General features: G+C 38.2%; 1 protein-coding gene and 1 pseudogene across 3 annotated transcripts in view; one reads left to right on the top strand and one right to left on the bottom strand.

The window, feature by feature from the left end:
- Positions 1 to 12,339, top strand: part of ABCG2 (ATP binding cassette subfamily G member 2 (Junior blood group)) — a 101,943-nt gene that overhangs the window by 43,920 nt on the left and 45,684 nt on the right. The window contains exon 16 of one of the 3 annotated variants that reach the window (XM_033106631.1): positions 1,807 to 2,006. The exons of the other annotated variants lie outside the window; for them this stretch is intronic. Within the exon in view, the coding sequence (XP_032962522.1) occupies positions 1,807 to 1,954 (148 nt within the window). The 3' untranslated portion in view covers positions 1,955 to 2,006. Of the gene's footprint in view, positions 1 to 1,806; positions 2,007 to 12,339 lie in introns of those variants that run through there. 3 annotated transcript variants of the gene reach the window in all.
- LOC117022572 (deoxycytidylate deaminase-like) lies at positions 6,498 to 10,006 on the bottom strand (annotated as a pseudogene).

The following is a 12,339-nucleotide window of genomic DNA, read 5'->3' as shown; positions in this document are numbered from 1 at the left end:
TTGCTGTTTTGATTGTGGGTGTGAGTTTTGATTTTCAGAACATTTGAGTTTGAAATGAGCTACTTTGGTGTTTTAGCAAGGCCTTGCAGTATCTGCACTGTATGGCTTATGTGAAGTGTGTGGATCCACAAACTAATGGCTTCCTGGGAGCCCAACCCATGGTCAGTAGTAAGAGCTAAAAGGGCAGCAGAAGCGGAAAGGAGTGAACCTTTTCCTGCCACAGTCCTGGCACGTGCCTCTTCCTCCTCTGTTTATGAGACATCATGAAATCAAACTCTGTACAGTTTTTGTTTTTATTTTTAAACTGACTTGGAATACTACCTATTGAAGGAGGTATCCTACAGACGGAGAAACACATATTTCAATAAGCTGAGAAGGAATCCCATTTCTTTGTGTAATGTCAGTAAAACAAATGTCAAGTAACGAAATGTCAATTTTAATAAACTTAGAAGTTGTTTTAAAAATTAAGTAACACTTTCCTTTTCAATGATTGTTGTTAATGGTTTGATTTTGGTTAATTAATGAGAGAAAAGAGAATGTTGGTATTCTAAATCTCATAACTATTCCAGTAGAACAGAAATAATTTTTAATAATATCACAAATGCTGTTTTGAAGTAGTTGATCCTTGAACACATGCATTAGAATGCAGGGGCTCACTTACGTGTGGTTTCTTTTTCTGTAAATATTGTAAATGTATTTTTTCTTCCTTACGATTTTTTAAATTACATTTTCTCTAGATTACTTCATTGTAGGAATACAGTATATAATACAGATAACCTACAAAATATGTGTCAATCAACTGTTTATATTATGGGTAGGGCTTCCAGTCAGCAATATGCCATTAGAGTTAAATTTAATGGGGAGTCAAAAGTTATAATTGAATTTTTGTCTGTGGGGAGCGTCAGTTCTCTAACCCCCTGACCCTGTGTTGTTCAAGGGTCAGTGTATTTCCAGAAACCTGTATGAAGAGAAGTTTTCTTTATTCTGCCCACTCACGCTCTTTTGATCTGGGTATGATATTTGTTTTGGAACTAGTAAATTCTAAGAGTCATACAAAAATGGTACCAGGTAATAGCTGTGTCTGTATTTTTAGTACCAGGTGCTTGTCTCACCTGTGGCAGGGTACTGCATCCTGCTCTCCTCCGGCTACAAGGCCTACACCTGATTGCAGGGCCTGCGGGCAAGGTGTTGTCGCTGAGCCTCAGAAATGCTCATTCCACTCTTGGTGCAAGAGCTGAGCAAGTACAACTGTGGCAGGAAGCCCTTCCTCGCCTCTCCTCCTAGTTGGAATTCTTAGCCTGCCTTCTTTTGTACGGGTGGTTTGTGGGTAATGAGTTCCCTACAGGGCATTGATAATTTTTGTGAGACCGCTAGATGTCACGTGTTAAAGCTGAGGTTTTCCCCATCAGGAGTAAGTGAAAAATTACTTGGTAAATGTTTCTGCCCTTTGAAGAGAGCAGCATCATAGATTTGGAAACAAATGAATCAGGAGAGGCAACCTACTTCAAAGTGTGAGTCTGTGAGTCTGACTAAGTTCCTTAAACCTTAGTCTCTTTATGTCTTGAATGTGTATAATATTTACCCCATTGAATTGTTTTAGGAATTAACTGAAGCGTTATGTGCAGGTTGCTTAGCATAATACCTAGGAGGATTGTAAGCATTCGTTGTTACCTATTTTATATGAAGGGATAGTTATTTAAGGCTTGATAACCTATAGGCTTCTTTAACGAAGGAACAATGAATATGTTGAGTGAAATCGGACAGATGGTGAGAATGAAGTCATGTTCTGTTTCTGTTGCATTTCAGCTGTACCGGCGAGGAATACTTGATAAACCAGGGCATCGACCTCTCACCTTGGGGCCTGTGGAAGAATCACGTGGCCTTGGCGTGCATGACTGTTATCTTCCTTACAATTGCCTACCTAAAGTTGTTATTTCTTAAGAAATTTTCCTGAATTCCTCTCTGATTTACATAATTTGTCTACACATTAAAGTGGAACACTTTGATTTAAGTATTCAATGAAGTATTTTGTTGTCTTTTCATTTGCCATCATACTGTTGTGCAGCCAGAATAATTTTCAACAGAAACTTTCACAGAAATCACATGAACTGAATTGTACTTGAAATAACCCAAGTCATAAACTAGTGATATTCTGTACTGTTTATAAGTTCATCTAGTCAGACAGTAACCACAGGGAGAAGTGTAGTTTACTTTATTGACTAAAGAAGAATTCCAGAAACTCGTGACAAGTTACTAATATCTCTGGTATGAGTTTCCTCATCTTTAAAAGAAATTGGTGGGTTAGGTGCCCTCTAGCTTCAATATTGCATGAATTTATAAAGTGACGTTATTTAATAAGTAAATAACAAATGTATCGATGCTGTAGTAAAAGTATGAAATCTAAACTATGTTGGAAAACTCAGTTTTATTTATAATGTAGTAAAGCCATTCTGTTAGAAAAAGCTTTGATCAGCCGTGTAAGGTGAGTAGGTCTTACTGAGATTTATCTGTTGTGGAATTAGAATATCCCAGGGGTCCTGGCTGGGCCTTTGGACTGCAGATGTAGAGAGCAGGCAACCTGGCGACTTACCCTTCCTGGGGTAGTTCAGTGGTTGGATCTGGGTGTGCATCAGATCACCTGGGAACTTGGCTCAAATGCAGATGTCTGGGCCTGCGAGCCCAGCTGCATCCGTATCTCCAGGGCACCAACATAAAGAACTTTATGCCAGGAGTTGGTAATTTCCAAGTTCTTTCCCAGCTCTGCGTATTTTACTTATAATGACTGCTCTGACTGGCCCTATATAGGTTCTTTTCTTCCCCACATGTACATCTCATTTATTTTGGCATTATTCTAACTTTTATACTAATAAATAAGTATTTTTCAACTTCTTTTTTATTGAGCATTAATGTAATAAAAAGTACACTCCCTTTATCATAAAAGGATCACATCCATGCAGGTGATGAGAAAGGAATTACCAGTGTGTGGAAGCCTCTCTCGTGCCCCTGTCCTAGTCACTGCTTCCCCATGTCTCTCTGGGTTATTTTGAAGTGAAGCGTATATACTCCCCTCTGTGCTGTCATCAGAACATCACTGCAGCTCATTGTTGTGTTCCTGTGTGGGTAGGTACAACCTTAATGATATTCCCCGTCCCTCTTTTCATAAACTGTTAATTTTGGAGTAATTTTAGATTTACAGAAAAGTTACAAAGATAGTGCAGAATGTTCCCATGTACCCTTTGCCCATCTTCTCTTAATGTTAACCTTTTATATACCATGTTATATGTCAAAACTAAGAAATTAACATTGGTACATTATTGTTGATTCAACTGCACACTTTATTCATATGTTACCATTTTCCCACTAATACTCTTTTACTGTGCCAAGATCCAGTTCAGGTGATCACATTGCATTTAATGTCATTTTTAAAAGTTACCATTTTTCAGTGTTGCATGAATTAAGTTAACTGAGGATCACCAGCGTGTAGACCCCCTGTGACTGGTCATGTCGGAATATCATTTAGCATCAGCAGGTGCCCTGCCATATTGTTGCTACATCATTCTAGGGACATAACGTTCCATTTTCTCTTTGAATCTGAAGTAACATTTTTTTCTTTTTATAGCATTTGATGAATACATCATCTTGTAAGACATATCACATCCTCTCATTACCTGATTATTATATAATCAGAAGGGTCAATCAATTTTTCCTTTTCTTGGTACAGTTCCTTCTTTTTCCATAACCCTGTCTTACTCACAGTTCTCTGTATATATTCTTCCTCACACAGGAATATAATCCACAGGGGATATATATATATATATATATATATATATATATATATATATACACATATATACACACCCACATGGCTATCATTCATATACAAAATATACTTAAGCAAAACAGCCATAAATATTAACAACACCTACTTTTAAAATTAATAAGAATTTAAATGTATCCTGTGATACTTATACTCCTTTGTATTACAATTAGCTTTTCATATGCCTATTTTAAAAATTATAGTAAAAAACACATATAAAGTTACCATCCTAGCCATTTTTATGCTAAACATTTTTAAAAGTTTATTCATTAACAGATCCATATTTATCTTTTCATTTCTCTGTAATAGGAAGCCAAAAGTAGGTAAACTTACTTTTGATATTTAATAATTTTTATTATGTAACTTAATAAAACTCTAAAGTTTCAAGTTATGAAAAGATTTTGGGAAACTATGTTTAAGTGTCTGTGTGTGTATATGAGTGTGTGTATATATAATATGTATGCTATATATACATATATATCATACAACATAATTATTACTAAAAAGTGTTATCGAGAATCTTTTATCTATTTAATTTATTAGCTCTTAATAACAGTATGAGATTTTAAAGTCAATTATTGTCCAAGCCATTAACAAATTTTGTAACAGAGATAACATGAACTTATTTTTATAAACCCAGGTAGAACAAAATATTATATTTAAAGTTAATAACCTTAAAAGACATGTCTATTCAAACTAAAACTAGCTTTTGCTACAGGAAAGAGGGTTCTTGGCTATGTGCAGGAAAGAATTTCAGAACAAGCCAGATAGCAAAGCGAAAGTAGTTTATTGGTTAGAGACCTACTCCATAGGCAGAGCAGAGGTTGCCTCTGAGGGAGAGACAACCTCGATTTGAGGTATGGCAGTAATTTTTGTTTTGGTAGGGATTTTACAGGGAAATGAAAGGGAGGAATATTCTATTAATTTCAGAAAATGGGTGGGCTTTTCTGAGAATCGGTGATATACCCTGTTTTTGTGCTTATATGATCTATTCTGGAGTGTCATGGCGATGGTGGGTGTGTTATATAGTATGGAAATATATTTTAATGAGGTATAATGAGGCTGGAGGTTACTTGGAGGTCACCATCTTGGTCTTGGTCAGTTCTGGCCTGTTTGTGCCCAATCCTGGTTTATTGGTTTTTGTCTTTGGCTGATGTTTTGTTTCCTGTCCCCCGGGTGTTCTGCCCTATCTCATTTTAATATAAATATTTACTAGATCTGGAAAATAATGGGTTAGTTCCTATTATATTTCTTCATTTATATAAGCCAATTAAATATTAAAATTAACAATACCTTCTGGAGGTAGAAAAACTCTCTATACCACATATAAAACATACAAACAAACAGATTACAACAAGATCAGAACATAAACAGAATTACTAATAATTCTAGAGAAGACAGATTTTTTTCTTTTAGAATTTAATAATGGTAAGCAGCCAAATTACAAAATGTCCCAGATTATGGAATACAAAACCTCAGAGGCAAAATAAAAATTCATAAATATATAAGAGCACTTGAAAACAGTAATTATCTTTAGAATAAGGAAACCATTTTGTCAACAAAAGTACCGGGCATGTTTATTAAAAATGAAATGAGATTAAAGGTGCACAGCCACATAGTCCCTAAGTCACAGTGATTAGGAAGATGCGATTTGTGTCAGTGAAGGAAGACATGTGGCCAGGAGCACAAATGAGCTCCCGTCACCAATAGATCTGGAATAAACCGCCTTGAGACGGGCTGAATTTCCTCACATTTCACGTAGAGGATAGGAATTAATTTACTCCCGGTTGTGGAGTGGCCTTGGAGATAAACGGAGTTGGCACGTGGAGGAGTGACAACATGTTTCCAGGTGGCAGAAGTGGTGCCTGACCCACCCTCGCATCCACACAATCCCCACCACCACAGCACAGCGTGGCCTCAGGGACGACAGGAGGAGCCAGGCTGCCCCCTCTGGGAGCAACTCACTATTCAGGTAAACCAGTGTAAGACCTCCTTGTGACCAAAAGAAAAATAAGAGGCAAAAACAACAGAGATGCCCTCTTCCAGAGGGACAATGTGCCGCACTGTCCAGTGGGAAGCAGAACGGCAGAAGCAGAGAGTATCCAGAGCTCAGTCGTGCTCATCGACCGTCAGGACAGATGCGCCATCCTGTCTAAGTGTTTTTGGGTGGGTGGGTGGGAGTTTCCTTAAATCTCTAAAGCACATATTTTAATGCCACTGTCATGTGGGTCCTAGATTTTTTTTCCCCAAGGGCACTACATGTTTTGCTTCATTTGGGCTAGATGTTCTGTTCATCCCGCTAAGAACACAATCATTTATTAGCCCTTCCAGCACATGTAGCAGGAGGAGCAGCTGTGAGACGCACTGCATGACAAAGACATGCTGATGCCCTTCTGCAGAGCCACCAGCATCACAGTGAACAGGGACACAAAAGGGGAAGGCACCCCACTTCAGCCCTTTGTGGCAGGCCCTCTACAGGCTCCTTTATCTTAAGCCCTAAATCAATAGCTTAAACAGATGCAGATGCCACGTGACAGGAGGGAGAGTCAGGGCGATTTGAAGCTTTATATTTTTCAGATGTCTGCTTTTGCTGAACTGGCTCTAAGAAGTTACCTGTAACTTCAAGATGAAAGGCATCAGCAGCTCCTGAGGAGAAGATGGTTCCAGTCTTTTAGAGGTTTCATGAGCTGTAACTCACTGAAGCTTCTGACTCGCTGCTGTTAACTGAATCAAAGTCAGTGACAATCTTGCTGCAGTTTCGTGTGAATTTCCTAAAGGTCACCCCAGCCATACAAACATGAGCCTTGCAGCTGTTGTCTCCTCACCATCATGGTATTTATCGGACATGAAAATAACTTCCTGATACCTGCCTGGATGGCGAGCTTAGCACATTCATTACGTTGGAACAAGGCCACATACATAGTAGTAGAGCCTTTCACGTTGACCGAGTTTTGTTCCTGATGGCATTCAGCTAGGCATGGCACACATAAGGGTACTTGGCATCCGGCTTTCTCTCTGCTGTCCTCCTGCAAGGCAAGTGGTCATCGCTGTACCCATTTGGCTGCCATTCCATTGTATCCAACCCTGACAGTCTTGTTTTCTGCATTCACGGTGCAGGCTTCCACCTGGGAATTTGGACCTTTGCTTCCCTGTGCCAAAAGAAGGCCATGAGATACTCAGGCCTATCCAAATGGTCCTCGTGGTTTTTTGCAGAGACCTAGAATCATGCTGGATCTGCAGTCCAGTGCTGAACCCCGCTGTGTAGGAGAAAGGCAAGAAGACACAAAACTTTTTATTTGCCCTTGACAATTTTAAGGAGGCTGGACAGTGTGTATCTCCAGGACTTTTTTCTAAGTCAAGTTGTTGTCCTTCAATCTTAGTTGTGGAGGGCACAGCTCAGCTTCAGGTCCAGTTGCCATTGCTAGTTGCAGGGGGAGCAGCCCACCATCCATTTTGGGAGTCAAACCTGCAATCTGGTGGTTGAGAGGATGGGCTCCAACCAACTGAGCCATCCAGGAGCTCAGCAGCAGCTCAGCTCAAGGTGCTGTGTTCAAACTTAGTTGCAGGGGGCGCTGCCCACCATCCCTTGCAGGAGTTGAGGAATGGAATTGGCAACCTTGTGGTTAAGAGCCCACTGGCCCCTGTGGGAATCGAACCAGCAGCCTTTGGAGTTAGGAGCATGGAGCTCCATCCGCCTGAGCCACAGGCCAGCCCTGCTTGTGTTTTAAAAGTGCCGCTTTCTCAATTTTTTCCTTTGGTTTCCCAGCCTCAGGCAGCTGTGGATTGGGTTTGTATTTCTGATTACTCAGCAGGAAGACCTGATGAAACTTTTAAAATATTCCTTTTAGACTGAAAAATCAACTTCCAATTTGGCCAAATTTCTGATCAATTATTAAATCCTGTTCAAATATACCAATTTTCATAATCTTATATCTTGATAATATTTTTAAAATTTCCACCTTATTGGGAAATCAGCTCTAAAGTATCTTCTGGAGCAAAATTAATGTAAGACCAGGCCTTATTTTAATATGGTATAATATAATATAATATAATATAACATAATATAATATAATATAATATAATATGATACCGGGTCTTATATGATATAATAGAAGACTGCATCTTATATTAATGTTTTCCCAAAAGGTGCATTAGAGCTGATGGTCCAGCTAGGTCTTATTTTCAGGGAAACACGGTAGGCCCAAGAAACTAGCTTCACAAATTTTTTCTCCTGCTAATCTAAATTTAGAAGATAAAAAGATTCTCATTCTAACTTGTCATTTTTTATTAAGGTTAATGCATTTAGATTAAAAAAAATGCACAAGTCAGTCCCATATTTTCTCTCAGAGCAACAACCTAGTGTTTTGGGGAAGAGGCAGGGTAAGTTATGGAGTTTTGATTTCCTATAATTTAAATTGCTTTCAACCAATCAAGTCTGAGAAATAGTGTCTGGTCAGTAGAATGCTGCTTTGTGAGTGCTCCTCCCCAGTGGGTCACTGCCTATTCTATTATCTTCACTTTGGAAAGCTGACCCTTATAGAATTGCCAAAGCTAAGCTAATGGCTTTGACTTGGAACAAAACCCCAAATTAATTACATGGAATGGCCACCAGATGTCACTACATGTCCAATTCTCTCAGACAAAGACAAAAAAAGAAATACAGGTACGTGAAAACTGAGGGTGTCCTCTGAAAAAAATCACAAGTCAGATGAAGAACCAGTGAGTCTCTCCTTCACATTCGCTGTACTGACCTGGTACCGACATGAAGGAACAAACCCTCATGACTTTTTGAGCTGCACCTATGGAAACTTTCCTGAAAGAATACACCACCCTGTCGCAATAAAAACATATGCTTCTATTACAGAGTGAGGGTTCCCAAGATCCAAGGCTTTGGAGGGGCAGAAAGAGATGGCACCCAGAGTCCGATGAGCCTCACGGGGGTTCTGTGGACGTCATGCTCGGATTCGAGAGAGCAGCACCTCTCTCTGCTTCTCCAAAGCTTTGCCCACATTAGGGGCCGAATGTTAAGCACAAAATTTTTAACTTTCGTAGCTGAAAGCCTTTTTATAAGCAAGGCCTTACTGAGCCAAAAATGCTAGCAAAAAGACCAGTCCTGGGGCATGGAGACTAAACCACCAGCAACATGGCTAGGTGGGAAAGACAGCATGTCCCCTGCCCCAGAGTTTTGCAAATGTTTTAATACATCAAGTGGGGGAAGGGTGAAGAAAGGGGTAGCCTGAAATAATTTGCATGAGCTATAGACAAGGGGTGGAGAAGGTGAAGTGGGGCCAGCTCTGGGATAGGCCCAGAGTCTGCATAAAGAAATGTCCACTCCTGTAGATTGGCTGGGACAACGGTCCTGGAAGCCCACGTGTAAACAAGGGGAGGCTCCTGCAGTTCAACGGTGCCTGGCTAAAATAATCTGCAGAAATAGCCACTGGAAATTAATTTGAAGTTCCAGCAGGAACTGGGAGGGTGTACATGCTGTTCTTTTCCACTGAGCGATGCTGCTGGCAGTTTAGACTCCAAGACAGGTCGTTTAGGCTACCATTTTTGGCTCAATGAAACATTATTTACAAAAACACTTTCAGCCATGGAAGTTAAAGGAAAAAAAAAATATATATATATATATATACACACACACATATGTATGTGTATATATATATATATATGTATATATATATGTATACATATTTTAATCTAACAGAGGGTATTAAAAATGCTGTAAGTTCGGTGAAGAGAGCCTGTCATAGGTCCCTGTGGGAACTTTGTTATTAGGACACCTGTTCATGGAGTTACAGGTCCAGGAAGTTTGTTCCTTTAATGAGAAGAGTGCTTAGGTTGCTCTTCAATATAATAAGCCATATCCTTTATCAATATTAAACAAATTTGTATCCTTTGCTTGTGAGTTATGCTGACATTCTATCACACACTGATACTTGTGTGAAAACTGCACAAGCAAGCCCCTCACTGGTGTGATTATTATAAAGGATATTACCACCTCCATCCCACCCCAAACCCCACCACATCTCCCAGTTATTTTTCAAGTTTTCAGAAGCGAGGCTCAAGTGATTTCATGAATGAGCCTGTCTGCTCCCTTCACTGGAGGACATCTTCCCTATTTGTCTGTTTATGTCACAACACTACCTGCAAAAGCACATGGCCACTACATACCCCTGCTAATGCCATTTTAGATCTCCAATGTGTGCGTCAAGGGTGTGGACTCTAGATGGCTCCAAAGCTTTCAATTAGGATTGTAAAGAAATGCTAATTTTGATAATTCTATGGTTTGAATGCAAGGTACATAAAAGGTGACAGTGACTTCAGCAACTTAGAGATAGTCCAGCAGATCAATAATATCAGAGATCCAGGGTCTTCTGTTTACTCGTTCTGCCATCTAGAAAACTAATAGAAAGAAATGGGGAAAGAGCTTACAGAGAAATTTTAAAAATAAACCAGTAATCATAAAACAATATAAAAGTTTATTTTCACTCACTAAGTCAAAGAAATATAAGTTAAGACACTGATAAGCCATTTGTCGTAAGTCAAATTCTAAAAAATTAAACTTAATATTCTATCCAGTTTTTGTGAGAGTTTAGGAGAACAAGAAACCTTCTAAATTGTTGAGAGACTGAATTTGGCACAAACTTTTGTGGAAAATTTGGATACATGTATTAATTTTTCAATGGCATAACCTTTTGCTCCAGCATTTATGGAATTTATCTGGGTGTGTGCAATGACATAGCTTCAAGGATGTTTCGTGAATAATAGGAAGATTGGTTAAATTTCTTATGATACATCACAAACCATTGAAAACTGCAGCATTAAGTATAAAGCTGTAGCAAGGTATTGAATGACAGGGAACCAATAGTGCAGTTTACATAATAATAGCTATGATTTGCTGAGTGCTAACCAGACAGAGATAATGACTCTGTTCAGTGCTTTACACAGACATTATCTCATTTAATCTCTGTAACTACCAGGGAGATTGTCTCCCTTGATTACCAATGACCATCTAAAGACTAAGTAAGTAGTTCAAGTTCAAATCTCCAGGCTGTGGGAGAGCCAGGATTCAGACACAGACTATCTGATTCTAGATGATACCGTTCATCTCCGTGCTTTGTATACACTCATAAGCCCACTTTTGTTTTTTAAGAATATATGAATGCATAGAAAAAGACTAAAAGCAGATGTTATGTGGCTGAAGTGTTATAGGCGATTTTTTTTCTTGTTTGATATGCAATAAGAGAGAAAAAAAGTCTAATTAAGTGGAAAAGAAAAAGAGCCAGATTGAGAACACATTCAGTGAGAGTTTCAATACTGGGCTGTACAAATACTGGGCAGTTACTCTTTTTAGATAAAATAATACAGATGTCATGAGGCAGAGGGCAGAGGGCTGTGGTCTGAGAAAAGCTGAGTCACCCATTAATCCTTGTAACTTTTGCACTTGTGCAAATTGGTGTCCTCTGGACTAGGTGACTCATCTGTAAGATTAGGAAGGTCACATTTAGGTTTCCCCCTCTGTAGTATTCTAAAACACTAAAAGAGACAACCAAAATACCAAAACACTAAGACACAACAGGCCATTTGAAAATATTTAGCCCCAAATATAGTGCTAACTTGTAAGTTAAAATGACTTTTTCCTTTACAGTGCAATCCATTTATGTAATTCTGGCTTTAATCTGAATTTGTCAAACAGGATTTGATGGCAGTGATCAACTTGAGAGAGTATTAGGGTGAGGTTAAGATCTAATATAACTTTAGTTAGCAAATTCACTGACCTATCAATATGAAAAAAATCACAAATGAAAATATTTTTAAAATTAGACCAAAAACAAGGCAGAAAGTTTTTTGTTTATTTTAGTGGTTTTAGCCCTATTTTGGATGAGAACATAACTCCGTATTGTTATGTGTCTTTGTATGTATATTTTCCTGACTAAAAACAAACACTGGCATTTTATCAATTAATTTTACCTTTAAACAAAATTCAATTTCCTATGTAAACTATTGTGTATCTGCAGTATATCGTATCAAATTTGGAAAATTACACTAAATAGAAGAAAAAAGAGAACTATAATGTTACTACCCAAAAAACAAACATTTTCTTGTATTGCCAGCTATTTTTCAAAGTATAAGTTATTGGGTTTTTTTGTTTTACATAGTTGCAGAATGCTATAGACAACTTAATATCCTGGTTTTTTTTTTTTTAATGTGCTTTTTACCAATTTCATGTGTGTTTTCTTCATTTTTATAAGTCCCCTCTTGGAACTGTCTTCAGAATTTGGTGGAAAAATTTTCATCTTTACTTATATCAATAAAGTTTTATTCTTTAGAGTGTTTTTCAAGTTTGCAGTTATTAAGAGCCAGCTCTGAAGAATTTTTTCCAATGTTGGTTTAAAATGACAAATGTATTTTTATACGGGTTTTTAAGGTCCTTTAAACTGACTCAGAAATTTAATGCACAAAAACAATTTCACCCAAGTGTTTGGGTGCATCATAGACATATACTTTTAAGTCCTTTA

This window comes from Rhinolophus ferrumequinum, chromosome 5 (assembly GCF_004115265.2).
Source record: "Rhinolophus ferrumequinum isolate MPI-CBG mRhiFer1 chromosome 5, mRhiFer1_v1.p, whole genome shotgun sequence".
Classification (NCBI taxonomy): domain Eukaryota; kingdom Metazoa; phylum Chordata; class Mammalia; order Chiroptera; family Rhinolophidae; genus Rhinolophus; species Rhinolophus ferrumequinum.
Note: the sequence above shows the minus strand (reverse complement) of the source record. Positions and strands in the feature narration are given on the sequence as shown.